The 15018-nt window shown below is 36.5% G+C and overlaps 1 protein-coding gene across 1 annotated transcript in view; it reads left to right on the top strand.

The window, feature by feature from the left end:
• Window positions 1-15018, top strand: part of EBS1 (EMS-MUTAGENIZED BRI1 SUPPRESSOR 1) — a 34451-nt gene that overhangs the window by 15321 nt on the left and 4112 nt on the right. The window contains exons 16-30 of the mRNA XM_039116765.3: window positions 2363-2497; window positions 2576-2681; window positions 2773-2867; window positions 2963-3075; window positions 3217-3427; window positions 5009-5077; window positions 5371-5516; window positions 6409-6510; window positions 10731-10878; window positions 12943-12999; window positions 13077-13207; window positions 13332-13420; window positions 13495-13844; window positions 13925-14020; window positions 14719-14783. Of these exons, the coding sequence (XP_038972693.3) occupies window positions 2363-2497; window positions 2576-2681; window positions 2773-2867; window positions 2963-3075; window positions 3217-3427; window positions 5009-5077; window positions 5371-5516; window positions 6409-6510; window positions 10731-10878; window positions 12943-12999; window positions 13077-13207; window positions 13332-13420; window positions 13495-13844; window positions 13925-14020; window positions 14719-14783 (1913 nt within the window). The remainder of the gene's footprint in view (window positions 1-2362; window positions 2498-2575; window positions 2682-2772; window positions 2868-2962; window positions 3076-3216; window positions 3428-5008; window positions 5078-5370; window positions 5517-6408; window positions 6511-10730; window positions 10879-12942; window positions 13000-13076; window positions 13208-13331; window positions 13421-13494; window positions 13845-13924; window positions 14021-14718; window positions 14784-15018) is intronic.

Genomic DNA, 15018 nt, shown 5'->3' with positions numbered 1-15018 from the left:
GTTGCTATTTTCTCTCTACCTATCAGGTGGAAGAATCTAACAATCATAGTATTCATGCATTATCTGTCAACTGCAAGTTATGTTGCTATTTTCTCTCTACCTATTTGATGCAATGAAATAATGAATCAACAGGTGACGTCTAATATCTGATAGAGTGAGGAATCATGTTATATGGGGCAACTCACTGCAAGAAGCAACTATTAAAAAATTCTGTGCACACTATTAGCTGCTCAAATAGTTTTATTTTTATTCTTTTTTCTATGAAGTTTTACTAAACCAGCAATTCTTAAGAAAAGAAAGGTGTTATATAGATGCGACAGTTTTGAGGAAACCTAAGTTATGCAAACTTCTTGAGAGAATCAAATCATGCAAAATTATTGCTGAGGATAGAAGGATAATAGGGAAACATGTACATTGCAAATATCTAGAGAAGTAGAGACTGTTTTAGAAAGTTCTATTTCCTTTTCCAATTTTCTGTATTTTGTGATGCGCCTGTATATTTTAATTAGCTAAAATTGATCATGACTTGCAAACTCTTAGGCATGTACTTTAATACATGTTCAATGTTTTTGCGAGTAATATGACTATATGTTGGTTTTACTATTCCTTTTTAATTCAATTTAAAAGAATCTAAGATAATTCTTCCAGAATTACTCATATATTTTAATCTTTAGAAAACACAAACCCGCTTTCCCACCATGGGCTTTTAAAATTGGGCTGTCCTAAATGATTGACCATGAAAACTCATGGTTATTACCCAAATATTGTTGCTTATACTGGAGCCTGCACCTAGGCACATGGCGCTTCACACCTGATATTGGTTCCAAGGCATATATCTGTATCATAAGAGATTTGACCATGTAACTCAATTTACCCCAAAATGATGAGATGGATTTGGATAAAGTAGTCCTATGAAACCCTATGAAACAAGGTTTAGAGTCTTTAGACTTGAGTCTTGGTATTGGTATTCATAATGGTGCCTTGCGATATTAACACATAGTACACTTGTTGTTGCAGGCATAACAAAAGTGAGAATACAAGATGTGATACCATGTGTTGGTATAGTATGGTAATGAAGGCTGTATATGTACTGCTACCTGAACATATGGTATCATACTTGCATGCTCTGAAATGCTAAACATGTGAGAATGTTGATTGAATTATATGTGGGTTGTCCTAGGTATGGAGGTTGTTTGCTGATTTTATGTTATGTACTTGAAAGAGGGGTATGCTATAGGATCTGTCATGTTGACATTTTCCATTGCCTTCCTTATTTGGTGACAGTGCTTCTACCCTTTCAAACTCAACACAATGTTCCAACTTGCTCAAAACAAGGAATGCGGAACTGTCTCGAACCAGATGGTTCCATCTGTACCGAACTGTACCAGTGATCTACCGGTAGGTTCCGGCTTTGAAACCGGTTTGCTACCGGAGCCGGAGAAGACGAAGAGAAAGAGAGAGCGAGCGGGGGAGGGAGGGAGGGAGAAGGCAAGCAATTTGCCGACTTCATTTAAAAATTTTTAAATTTTTTCCGCGGCCGCGGCCTCGGCGTCTGCTGTCCCCCCGCGGCCCTCCGCTGTCGTCCGCGGCCTATCCTTTTCCCTCCCTCCCCTACTCGCTCTCTCTTTCTCTTCTCCGTCTCCGACTGCGGCTGAATTTCTCTCGTTACGGGCCCGATACGGAACCGGTACCGAACCGGACTGGGCGCCGACCGGTATGGCACCTGGTACTAGTTCGGCAATCCTTGGTTCAAAATCTTGTAGATGGATTCTAGTAAGGCTATAGTATGAAACACTGATATGCTGAATATGACATTAAATAAATTGTAATGTCTAGGGCGACATGGTTTCGAGAGTTACATTTACATGCTTATTACATGGTTAAATCCTCCAATAGGGATAAACAATGAAGTTTCCTCTCTGCTTGTGCTGGTATCTCAGTGTAAAAGTATCTAATAGGCATGGTATCCAGCATGCCCATTGAAGTTCGTGTTAATATGGTCTATACTCTGTACTAAGAAAGCAAGAACCAACTAGTTAACAATATACCGAGTTGGTCAAGATAAACCGGAGGGAGAAAGAATAAAAGATGAGGGGGCCATATAGAATGCCTAACTAGGAGCGGGAGAGGCATTATATTTGGAAACTCCACTAACGGTAGAATAAACATCTGTCCTGCATGTGCATTAGAAGTTCCTTGTTAGTTTGAGGAGCAAAAATGAAGCTAACCCTCTTAACTCTCTTGTAGAGAAGTGGTTGGGTATTATGATAATTGCAATCTATAGTTTTGCATTCTGGGTGGATACTTTTGCTCTTAACTGATGTATTTATATTGTATATTTGCTGTTTAATGAACTGTTCAGGAAACCACTATAAATGCTATGAATGCAGAGCTCCCCAGAATTCAAGAACAAGTATATTATGGGCATATACACTCAAATACAGATGTTTTAGATAAGTTTCTTTCAGAGAGTGGTTATCACCGCTATAACCCACAGGTAAGTTAGTATTTTTTCCTGCAAACCTTTGTACCTTATTTTTTTTTAAGTCAATAACATAACCATTTGATCGCACAGATTATTGGTGATGGAAAGGGAAAGAATAAGTTCACCTCACTGTTCACATCATATCTAGGGATGGAATCCATACTTCATGATATTAGCTACTTACATTCTAGAGGAAGTAAGCTTTGTTGATGAAGAAATTGCTGTGCTGCCGGTGGTATTAGCTTCTTTAATGAAATTTGACCTTTTTGTATACGATCTATTTTCAGGTGTAGATGATCTAAAGCCAGTGACTCATCTTCTTGCTGTTAACGCTACTTCAAGGATAGTAATAAAATTGCTGCGTGAAGGAATACATTACCTGGTTTTTACTTGTCACTATAATAAACGTTTATTTAAATTGATGTTAACAGCCCTAGAGTAGTGCATTATTTTTATTAGTTGCCTTTTTTGATGCAGATGGAAGGGTCTAAAAGAGCCCGTGTTGGTATACTGTTTTATGCTAGTGGTGGGGCTTCTTCACCTGCTTTACTTTTAGCAAAGATTTTTGAAAGAACTGCATCCTCATTCAGGTTAGCTAGGACTCCATCTTGCCCCCCTGACCAGGGTATCAAGCATTCAGCTGCTTGTTTTATAGTTTAACGTTCATACTGATTGAAAATGTACTTGGATTTTTTTTTCTTTGTTCTGATCACTCTTTTTATTGTATTAAGTAACAAGGAGAAGGTCTTGGACTTCTTGGATGAACTGTGCTCACTCTATGAAAGCCAATATATGACTTCATCTTTGTTGGATTCCGAAAGCTTACACACATTTACTGAGCAAGTTTGCGAACTAGCCGGGGCAAATGACTTGCCATCTGATGATTATAGAGCATTGCTTTCGAGCTTTTCTGTGGATATGATTAAGAAACAAATGGATAAGGTATGCATATCATTTTTTGCATGGACAAATAATGACTGATGTAAAACCATTTCTTTGTTTACTAAATGAAGATGAAGATTTGATGCTATGCAGTTGGTATTTAACAAAAAACTGAAATTTACATGGCAGGGTGTTAAATTAAGTGATCACTTGTGTGTAAACCCTATGCAATGATGCATATCCAATAGAAACAAGTGCCATAATAAATTGGCAGAGAATATGATAGTAACTTATACAAAGTTAATGCAAATAGTAACTTATACAAAGTTAATGCAAAAAGGTTTCGAAGCAATCTATACCACATGCAACCAGGTCAGCTAAGTTGGTACTTGACTGTGCATCTCATCTACATCCCACGACCTGCTATCCTTTTAGTGTTGATATAAGCTCTTAAATTTCGTGGAGTAGAGCACATTTATCCTGTTTTCATACAGATTCTTCTCCTTAAGCTCAATTTTAGATTTTTGAACTTGAAACTAATGACTTGTGAGGATAATCTTGGGGAACCAGTGAGCTGAATTCAGCCTCTCACCAAGTTTCTCCATCAGAGCTACAGAGAAATCACTCCACCTACCAATAGAATTCTTTAAGGACAATGAAAATTAACCTATCTTTCACTCTATTTCCCAACTTGTTGTAAGAATAAATAGCTGTTTCTTAGACTTCGCTAAAGACAGAGTACTCTTAAGTCCAAACCAAGTCATTTTCATACCTTTGCTAGATCCTAAAAGAAATATACCTGAAGGATTTCGAAAAATACATAATTTGAATTCCTGTGGAAACTATATCAGAATATTAACAGAAACTATTTCAAATTACAATTATAACATTTTGAAAACACTTGTAGTCCAACGTATACCTCAAATAAGACATAGACAATAATTCTACTCACAACAGGACTTTTAGAACCCATCGAATAATACAGCAAAGCATACATGAAATATGCGATAATATATCCAACCACTTAGTTTCTCAATGTTAGGGCCCTCTTACTTGAACTTAACCCTCCATTGGGTGGTCCATTTGTAGTACCACGTTCGATCTTTATTAATATATCAACTTGTGGTCTTTAAATAAGAATTTTCCCTTTGTTAGGTGAGTTACTGCCTCCTTGGATATCAGCATTGCATTATCCCTCAATCTTCGTAGAAGTTTAATGCGAATGAGGGAATAGTTGAGCAAATTTTTTGCAATTTGCTGCTCTCTGGTTGCAGAGCTCACAGTGACTCCAATATTTAGTGTTGGACTATATAGTAATATTTTTTTATACTAACTTGAACTTAATTAGCAATAGTATCCCAGTTTATAGCGGGAACAGTGGATGGAATGAAGACATACAACAGAGATCCTAAAAAAGAAATATGAGGTGGACGATGTTTGCATGAGAAATTTATTTTGACTTCATCGTCTTAGTTCCACCCAATTTGCTTGTGTTGGAAATCTTAAATTAACTGACCATTTAAACCAACTTAAAAATACAAATGACTATGGATGCTGGTATAAGTAATTCAGTATTGACAATGACTTTTTTTTCTCTATCAATAGAAACATGACATCTTCATTTTCGTTCTTATCTTGCAGGTTGCAAATTTTCTGTACAGACAACTTGGACATGACTTTGGTTCCAATGCTGTCATTACCAATGGAAGGGTGAGTTGTGTGGTTAACTGCATCCCCCTCTTCCTTTTTGTGAGTGCACATGGTGTTTTTTAATGTTGGCTCTTAACTATTGCCATCCTTTTCTTTTGTGCTGAGGCGTATATGCACATTTCTCATAGAAATGGACCAATACTCTCTATATCTATCTATCTATCTGCACACACACATATATATAATGTATACGCAATCAGATATATAAGATATGCATGTTCATACGTATGCATGCATGCATGCATGTGTGTATAATTTCTAGCTCATGTCCTTCTAAGTTGTTTTCTTTGCAGGTCTTTATCTTGAATGATGAGAACTCTTTTCTAAGTGATGATTTCAGTCTTCTGGAGTCTTTGGAGTATGAGATGAGAATTAAACATATTTTAGAAATTATTGAAGGAGTGGAATGGCAAGATGTGGACCCTGATGATCGAACAAGGTAATCTCATCATTGTTCTTATGTATAATTTAATCTATTTCAACACATTCATTGCTAAGAGCTTGTTAGGTCATTAGTTTCTTTGTGTCCTTTGCAAATTCGTGTCTTAAGTAAGTGTTATCTTTGTATGAATGCACATCATCACTTTTTAAGCACATCATCACTTTTTAAGCACATGACAAGCTGCATTTTATGGGAAGAAAGATCAAACTTATTAATACAAGATATTGGAGTTGTTGGTACGGATGCTGAAATTACTCTTGATCCTTATTTTTCAATACTTTCATAAGTTCTTGTATGTTACACGCCATGGTCGATTGTCAATGGTGCAATGCAACCATAACTGTAACCCTCCACCTTTATCCCAGCTATTAGGGGTTGGCTTTCTGGATCCTTACTCGCCAATTATTCCAATTTAGGGTTATGGATCCTTACTTGCCAAGTATTCCAATTTAGGGTCTTGTACCATAGAGAAACTATACTGTTAGAGTTAGAACTAAATTGTTCTGATAGATAAACTGCTGTCTTATTCCATAGGTACCACAAAACATTAAATATCACTAAGGATCTCATTAATTCTATTTTTATCAGGTAACAATTTAAACAGGATTGTATGTCAAAAGCATAATTGATATTAAAGAACATGGCTTCCTAAAGGTCTGATGGGGTTCTAAGGTTGCAATATTTAAAAATGTGCTGGAGCATCTGTTTTGATCTGCAACTTTCAGGGATTAAATCTGTAGCGACAAAAAAAATCAAAAGAATGTAATCTTGATAATCGATTTGGTTATTGTATCATTTCTTTACAACTAAATATCTTTGACATTTAATGTTACATTTATGACTACTATATAGACTTGTTTTTGACCTTCTCACTGTATTTTGTTTGCAGCAAATTTTATAGTGACATCATAATGCTGGTTACTTCATCACTGTCTACCCGTGAAAGGAGTTCTGATCAAGCCCATTTTGAAATTTTGAATGCAAAATACAGGTGTTTGTCCATTCTTTACTGCAAAAGAACTAACTATTCGTACCAAAATCATGCTCTTTGCTTTGCTATGTTACTAGTTTCTGGTATGATGATGAATTTTATAAAGTGCTTGCTTGTTTTAGTCTGTTGTTGCAATGATAAATAGAAGCTTAGATTTATTTCACGATTGTTTGTCCATGAAAAAAGTAGTTCATGAGACCTCGAATTCCCATGTTCCAGCATGCATTATGCCAGCTGGTCCCAGCCCTAATTGATTGGCCCGAAAATCCCACCTCCGCCCCGCCGGCTAGAAGAAATGAAGTGCCGTATAGAAAGGGTCATATGATGTGGCTCATTCCAAAGGAATTCTAGCTCATATATCACTACTCCAATCATCGCCTTTTCCAAGTCTTGTTTCGGAGCTATGATCTGTTGAGTCTGCTGAGCCAAGACCTGACTTGCTAAGCTAGGTTTTTCTTTGCTCTATCTATTTGTTCGTACTCTCTTACGAGTTCTTCTCCTTATGATCTAACCTATTTGCACTCCTTATTTAAACACACGATGTTGTCAAGTTAATTAATCATGCCTTCCATAAGTATATTTAGATATTGTGCTTGCTTATTTATTTGCTTTATAGTTTATATAGATATGATTCAGAATGTTTTGAATATAAGGATTCAAGAAGCTAATGTTGCTGTCTATAGGGGTTGGCAAGAATTTGATTGTTCTTTAGAATAGGCTTGAAAATAGATAGCTGGGGTGGATTCCTCCTGCGCCAGAATTGGAAATTTCTATACCATATAGTCCTTTAAGTCCAAGATAAGTGGTCAAAGGAATTTCAAGGTGAATCCTAAGTGAGCAGTTCAATGCGAGCTCCTCCTATTACTTCTTTTGGTTGGAAGGACAATATCTAAGAGTGTACAAAGGAATGATTATTATCATTAAGAACTTACAATATTTAAGAGTGCATAAAGAAAAAATAATTGTGTTTAATGAATCTAGTTCCACTACATTAACACTCCAAAATCAGAATTGCATGTAAAGGTTAAATTGAAAGAGAGCTAAACCATTATACCATCAATTGATAATCACACAATTATAATTGAAACCAAAACTAATTATCAATATCATTTAATGCATTAAGCAACTTGATTTGTAGGTCATAGTAAGCAATTTTACCAGAACATTGTGCAATAGAGAGAGTTGAATAAAACAAATTAATTGTTGTAGGAACAAGAATAAGGTTCGTAATCTTGGTACGTACCCCATACCAAGTGGATATAGTGTCGGTACACCCCTGCATACTAAGTCTCGGTTTAATACCAGTATGATACAATACGTCCGGTATTGTGGCAAAATTTTGAGGTGAGTCCGGCAAAATTTGAGAGGATAGAATCCAGAAATGAGTATATGATAGGGTTGAAAAATTGAGAGATGAGAGTTTTTTTTTTTTTTAAAAAAGAAAACCATTAGTTACTGGCATCAATTAGCTAGTGGATGTGTAGACCGCCACTTGAAAAACCTTGGTTGCCTGCTCTTTGATTTTGAACCTAGTTATGGTCCACTTAGGTAATCGGCCATTTATAGGAGCTCTAAATGGTTCAGCCGAACAGCCTAGATGTCTTGGTGATTGATTGTGATTCTGCGAGAACATTGCTTTACAACTATTTGCATGTTGAAGCAGATTTTTGTTAAGCATTCTTTGTTGAGTATGATGTCAATCCTCGTTGATAGAAGATGATGAAGTTCAAATCTTGCGGTTGGATCTGATGATCTAAGAGTAGATAATCGGATTAAATTGGATGTAAAGATGAGAAAAACAGGCGGTGAATTTGAAACAATTGATTTGACCATTGAACAAGCCAGACAAGTCTTGGAGGGTAGGTATAATGCTTGGCAGCCACCATGCATTAGAAAAGAGGACACATCTTTCTATGTCTCAACAGTGTCATTAGCGGCGTGAAAAGTTGAATCTGAAGACCTTCAAAACCCCAATGGCCTACATTTTCCTTATAATTATTGAAGTAGATTTTATATAGTTGAACATTTCCTCCCTAAAAATTGCCATGAGGCATGATTTCCTCTCAAATTTTACCTCCATATCCTCTTTCTTTTTTGCAATGGCCATGTCCTTTCTTGCCCACATGTTCGATTATTATCTCTAGCTGTAGCCTTGCTCTCTTGTTTCTGCAAAAAAAAAAACTTTTTTTAAAAAAATAAAACTTAAGAAAGGTATCTAATGCCTCTGACTAATGTCAAAAGAAATTAGTGTATGCTCTTTTCTAATACATAAAAAATAAGTATATCAAGGCATTTCTTCCAGAACAGATATTTCTCCCTATGATACAAGAAAGTCCTTGCATTCTAGAGATTGTAAGTTGGCAATGTTTTTCATGTAGGGAGCAAGGTTCAAACAAGGGTTTCAACACTGGCACCAAGCTCCATAAAAGTTGTATCTTGGAATGGTTGGGATTGGTACAGTCGGTATGGATTGAAACAATTAGGATCAACAAGAATAGAAAGGAACAAGTGCGGTCGGTACAAGCTTGTCGGTACACAACTGGTAGACCGATAAAGAGAACTGGTGTCCCGCACCTATAACAGTACCCTTTTTCTGTTGGAATGGTACAACACCGCTGATGATGTTTAAGTTCTTGGTTCAGATTGCCTAGGCAAGGCCAAGTTGTGGACCCCCTGTGTGGCCTAAGTGGGCAGCGAAATACCTCAGTGTTTGCTTAGGGAAGAAAGGCCTCCAATCCTCAAATATGCGTGCCTTTTATGATATTACATAAATAAGCATGTGCATATCATATATATACTCTTTTTCACCACATATGGCATCATTAAAATTATTTTCACATACAAAAAAGTCCAAAGGTCGAAATTCACAAGGAGAGCAACCATAACAGTGCCACCATTGCAATAGCCAGCAGGAAATAGGAGGACCAGGGAGGCAGCAACCAACAGGCTATAATGTTGCAGCCATAATTCATTGGCAAGTAGTATAGATGCTAACAAGCCAAACAAAGAGGAAGAAATATAAAAACAAGGGAAGCATAACCATATGAAACAGTAGCAGAAGAAAAAGAGGGGAAATAAAAACAGAGGATGAAGATGGCAGAGATTGGACTGATCTGAAGAAGGGGGGAGGGTTGGGTAAAAAATAATTTATGGATACCTGGCACCAGCGCTAGCTACTGCTTCTTCTCATCGCCACCAGTGGATCCATCGCCAACTGTTGATCACCCAACCGGCCACCAAATTAGGTAGGTACGAGTTGCTGGTTCCAAAATACTGGTGGTAGTTTCTGCTGCCCTCCCGATGTCCTTCCATATGAGGCTCCAGAAAGGGGAAGAGAACCTCGAAGAGGTAGGGTTTAGGCAGGCTTGGCCTAGGCAGTCTGACCCAAGTGCCGCCTTCAATAACACGGCCATACATATATTGATCTCCCTATAATATGCATATCCATCTTGCAGTATCATATGTTAACGGCATGGCTATGCACGCATTAACTCAGAAATGTAGACTCTGTACATGCCAGGTTTCTAGTTCGAGATAAATGTAAAGGTGCTATTTAAAGACTCTTAAGTTTTCTCTTCTAAAATTGTTCCTTTAAACAAGTAATATTTGACTCGTTCAGATTCAGCATACACTTATGTCATTATACCCTGTATATTGAGCTAATCTTACCCCTTCAAATAAACTATATGCAATATAGAACTTTTAGAGTTAGCCCGGATTTTTGTACTCCAAAATCTTTGGATTGGTTACACTACAGCTCTTGTATGTGTTAGATTATTTGAGGAAATAACTGGCTGAAAGCTGTCATTTAAACATTTTCTGTTTATTCACTAAATGGAGCAGTGTTCTCCAACATATGATTTAATGCTGATGCTGATGAGTGACCAAAATGCTGATATGTTTTGCGTTGCATTTACCTGCTTCTTTACTTACATAAATACATAATAGCATGCAAATGTATGCCATGTATATGTTTGCACGCATGTATATCTGTGCATGTATGTGTGGATGCATGATGCATATTTACACACATATCTATATATACACACAAACAGAGATGTTTGTATGCCATGTGTTCATGTATATGCTATTCATATATTTGCTTAATGCATTGTTTGGAGCTTGGGTTATTTAGTTTGATTGGTTTCTGCATTTGAATACTGTTACAAGATCTGGATTACTGCTTTTCTGATATCTCTTTTACTTATATCTCTTTTCAGTGCTGTTATTCTGAATAATCAGAATTCAAGTATACATATTGATGCTGTAGTCGATCCACTAAGTCCCTCAGGGCAAAAGCTTGCTCCACTCCTTCGTATACTCTGGAAATGCATTCAGCCCAGCATGAGAATTGTACTTAACCCAATTGTGAGTTCTGACTGTGATCTTAATGCAATGGTTTGTCTCATCTATAATTTATAAAAAAAGGGTCCATCTAAGCTTGGAATTACCTAGTTTTAAAATGTTGTTTCACATGCTTGATAGAGTCTCACGACCCATTTATTTGCTTTTGGCACAGTTTAAACCTTATAACCGACATTTCCATTTTTTTCTTACGCTCATATTTCTTCTTGCAATTCACATGCAAAGATTATCTGAAACACTAGCCTAGATTTTTTCCCCTTTCTGACACTTTATGAAAGTCTCCTCCTACAATTGTGATTCTACATGATAGGGAAGTTGCCACTCATGGTCATTTTAATTGGCACCCGAATGAATCTTAGTTGACCATGTTCTTGTAATTAAAAGCAAATATCTGAATCAATTCACATCTTAAAAAGTTTCAGATTGATGCTTTTTCTGCTTTCCTAATCAGGCCTATGTGGATTGCTGCCAAAACTCAAAACTAATAAATATTAGCATAATTTATTTCGTTTCATCCACGATCTGCATTCAGCATGCTTTGTCTGATAAAAAGGCTTTCTGTATGTCAACTATGCTTTTGTGATGTCTGATCATTTTTCCAATGCCAGGACTAGAATTAGATAGGACTAGTGAAAAAGGATTGTGGTTTCTTTTGTTTTGGAAGATTTGACATTTTATCAGACTGAGAGAAACGACTACATAAATTAGAGAGCAAATGTATGTGATAAAACTTGTTTATAATCGTTATGTCTATATTGACACTAATTATGTACTTGAAGACCTTATTGACATTGTTTTCCCCTGGATGGAAAATAATGATACATAACTTGTTTAACAAACAAATAGGTAAGCATCTATACATAAGGATTCTTAAAAACTTGAAATTCGTTCTACTCCATTGGTCATGAAATGATGGCAAGGATCTAGCTGATTCGAAAAGGGCTGGTCATTGGAGAAATAATGGTGGTATAGTTGGTGGAAGACAGAGAAGGAGAGGGTTTCAGAGTAGGCAAAGTCCTTTCTTCTACCACCATAGTGAAGGCGTTGGCAGGAGCTGGGAAGATGTAGTTAAGGAGAGCAGGGGGGTATACAAGAAAGTGTCATTCCTTCTTCTTCCCAAAAAAGCTTTCTCCATGTTCCTAAACCATTTCCTAGTGGTTCCTGCTATCAATGTGGTGAAGCTGGCCATTTTAGGTGAGAGTGCAGAAACTCTGTTGTCTGCGTTGTTTGTGGAGGGTTAGGCTATTCTGTTAGGAGATGTAAGAAGGCATCTTTCAACAAGGAAGGTATGGATCTGGGTGGAGGAATTGAGAAGCTCCATACCTTTATTCTAGTTAATGTGGAAGTTAGAAATAACAATCCTCATTGGCATTTGGAGGCGATGATTAGGGTGGAGGCCATGCAGGCAGTGCCCAGGTCACGGACTTGATGCTCAAATATGCTTTGGAGAAAACTTTGGGTTTTATCTACATAACTGGATTATAGTTTTCTTTTAGAAAATCACATCCAGTAAGATAGTGCAATAGCCTCATATAGTTGTGGGGAATATCTGAATGATAAAAGTATGTGCAAATTACATCTTAGCGCTGCATTTGGAAGGAAAAAGTTGAAATTCAACTATATAACCGATTATGAAACAGTTTTAAGACAGAAAGACTATCAAAACTATGGAAATATAAATTTCATTCCATTACATTATTTGTAATCACTCTCATTCTTGAAGATTTGGTATTATGGTTTACCTTTTAGCTAAACATTATTCAAAGTTTTATAATTAGTAGATGTTTTCCAGTATGAGTTCATATATTCATCTTTTGAATGCTGTCAGCTTAGATCTTTCTCACATTTGTTTGAATAAGGCTTTTGTATTATTCAATTGTTGTACGTCTGTCAACAGAATTGCTATAGCTTCTGAATTTTAAATTTAAATATCTTTAATGAGCATATTAGTTACCAATGATTGAAGAGCAGCTTATATTTATGTAGTTATTTTTCATAAATTTCACTCTATATATTTATGGTCTTATAGGAACTGACATGTTTCTTTTTTTTTCAAAAAAATTGCAGAGTTCTCTTGTGGATCTCCCTTTGAAAAACTACTATAGATTTGTGGTCCCTACAATGGTATTGTCAAAGTACCTGCATCAATTATTGTTCTCCACTTTCTATATTTTTATTCTTACACTAACATGCATATGTAGGATGACTTCAGTGCTGTTGATTATTCTGTAAATGGCCCTAAAGCATTTTTTTCAAATATGCCGTTGTCAAAAACCCTCACTATGAACCTTGATGTCCCTGAGCCATGGCTTGTTGAGCCAGTTGTTGCCATGTATGTTGTTCGCTGGACCTAATATATAGTATTTAATTTTACTTATTTTTGTGCTGTTTTTGGCATCAAACTAGTTGCCGCTTCGCATTCTAATATTTGATATGGTGATTTTCCATTTCCTCAGCCATGACTTGGACAATATTCTGCTAGAGCACTTGGGTGATGTGAAGACTTTGCAAGCGGTGTTTGAACTTGAAGCGCTTCTCTTGACAGGTAAACAGTTATATTCTAAATCATACTTTGATTGTATTGGGGGGTTTATATTGAATGAAAATTCTGTCTTGCAGGTCATTGTTCTGAAAAGAATCATGATCCACCTCGAGGACTTCAGTTGATCCTTGGTTCCAGGCACATTCCTCACTTGGTTGATACACTTGTCATGGCTAACTTGGGTTACTGGCAAATGAAAGTTTCCCCTGGGGTATGGTACCTACAGCTTGCTCCTGGTCGAAGTGCAGATCTTTATGTACTGAAAGAAAGCGAAGACGGAAGGCCGTTCCACCCATCTTCCAAACTCATAACAATAAATGATTTGAGGGGCAAACTTGTACGCTTAGAAGTAGCAAAGAAAAGGGGAAAGGAACATGAAGATTTACTGAATGCTTCTGATGATATCCAACTGCAGGAAAAGAAGAAAGTATGCCATTTTCTATATCCCATTTCAATCTAATTTTATTATTTGGAGTGCATATTTTTTCATGGTAATTCTCTCTGCAGGGAAATCAAAATATTTGGAATACAAATATATTGAAATGGGCAAGTGGATTGATCAGTGGTAATGAGCTGTCGAGAAAGGGAGATGAGTCTCCACTGGTAAATATCAGTTTTGTTTGCCTTTTCTAATTCTCAATTTCTGTTGATTATTGAAAATCTGCCGGTACTGATGTGTTAATATCATTTTGTCTTGTACCATCTGTCTGGCATGCCACATCATGTGTGATCGCTATTTTAAATGCTCCTACAGCCATTAGATGCCTGAGTGGATTCATGGTGAAACAACTTTATGAAAGGCTTCATTTAATCTCAGTCTGATAATCTGATCTGTAATGGGGATACAGTTCTCTCATAAATCTTGAAACATTCCATGTTTCAACAACATTTTTTTGTTCTACCCATCTTGACCATGTGTCATGTAGTAATCAGCAACTCTCTCCCTCCCTTTCTCTGTGTCTATTTCTTGTCTATATGCACTTTGCTAAAATTCATATGTTCAGAGTGTGATTTCATTATTGCATAGAGTTATACATGTAATAGCAACAATAGAACTGAGAGTTCATGATAGCAAAGAAATCAATCGAACTCATAGTGTATATATAATGTCCTATCACTTTATTATCAAATTACACAACATACTGTTATGCAAAAGGGAAAATTCAGATATAGGATTGAAGCCTCGAAGGGTTTCACTCATAAGCCACTTTCAGTTACACTGTTACAATACATAATTCATTATTTCTGATTACGAGTTATCTATATGGCATTGCTATTGATGTTATGGATTTGCATCCTAGGGCCATGAGAAGGGTGGAAGACATGGAGAAACAATAAACATATTTTCAATTGCTTCTGGACACTTGTAAGTACATGATCTTGTTTCTCTTGTTTTCAAATGAATGGTAAATAGGAAAGCATCTTTTTATTGGGTTTTCCCTATTTCGAGCTTATATCAAGTGTGTTTTATTGTGAATGTTAAAACTCAAGTATCTGACTTCACATGTTATTTACAAGGGCAATCAAATGAAGGATTGCCTAGCTTGGAGAGCTTGCAAGTTAGAATGCTGAGTTTTGATCTACTAACTTCCCTGGGGATT

The sequence above is a fragment of the Phoenix dactylifera genome, chromosome 3 (genome assembly GCF_051530095.1).
Source record: "Phoenix dactylifera cultivar Ajwa chromosome 3, Ajwa_hap1_PhDact_Kaust_v1.1, whole genome shotgun sequence".
NCBI classification, from domain to species: domain Eukaryota; kingdom Viridiplantae; phylum Streptophyta; class Magnoliopsida; order Arecales; family Arecaceae; genus Phoenix; species Phoenix dactylifera.
Note: the sequence above shows the minus strand (reverse complement) of the source record. Positions and strands in the feature narration are given on the sequence as shown.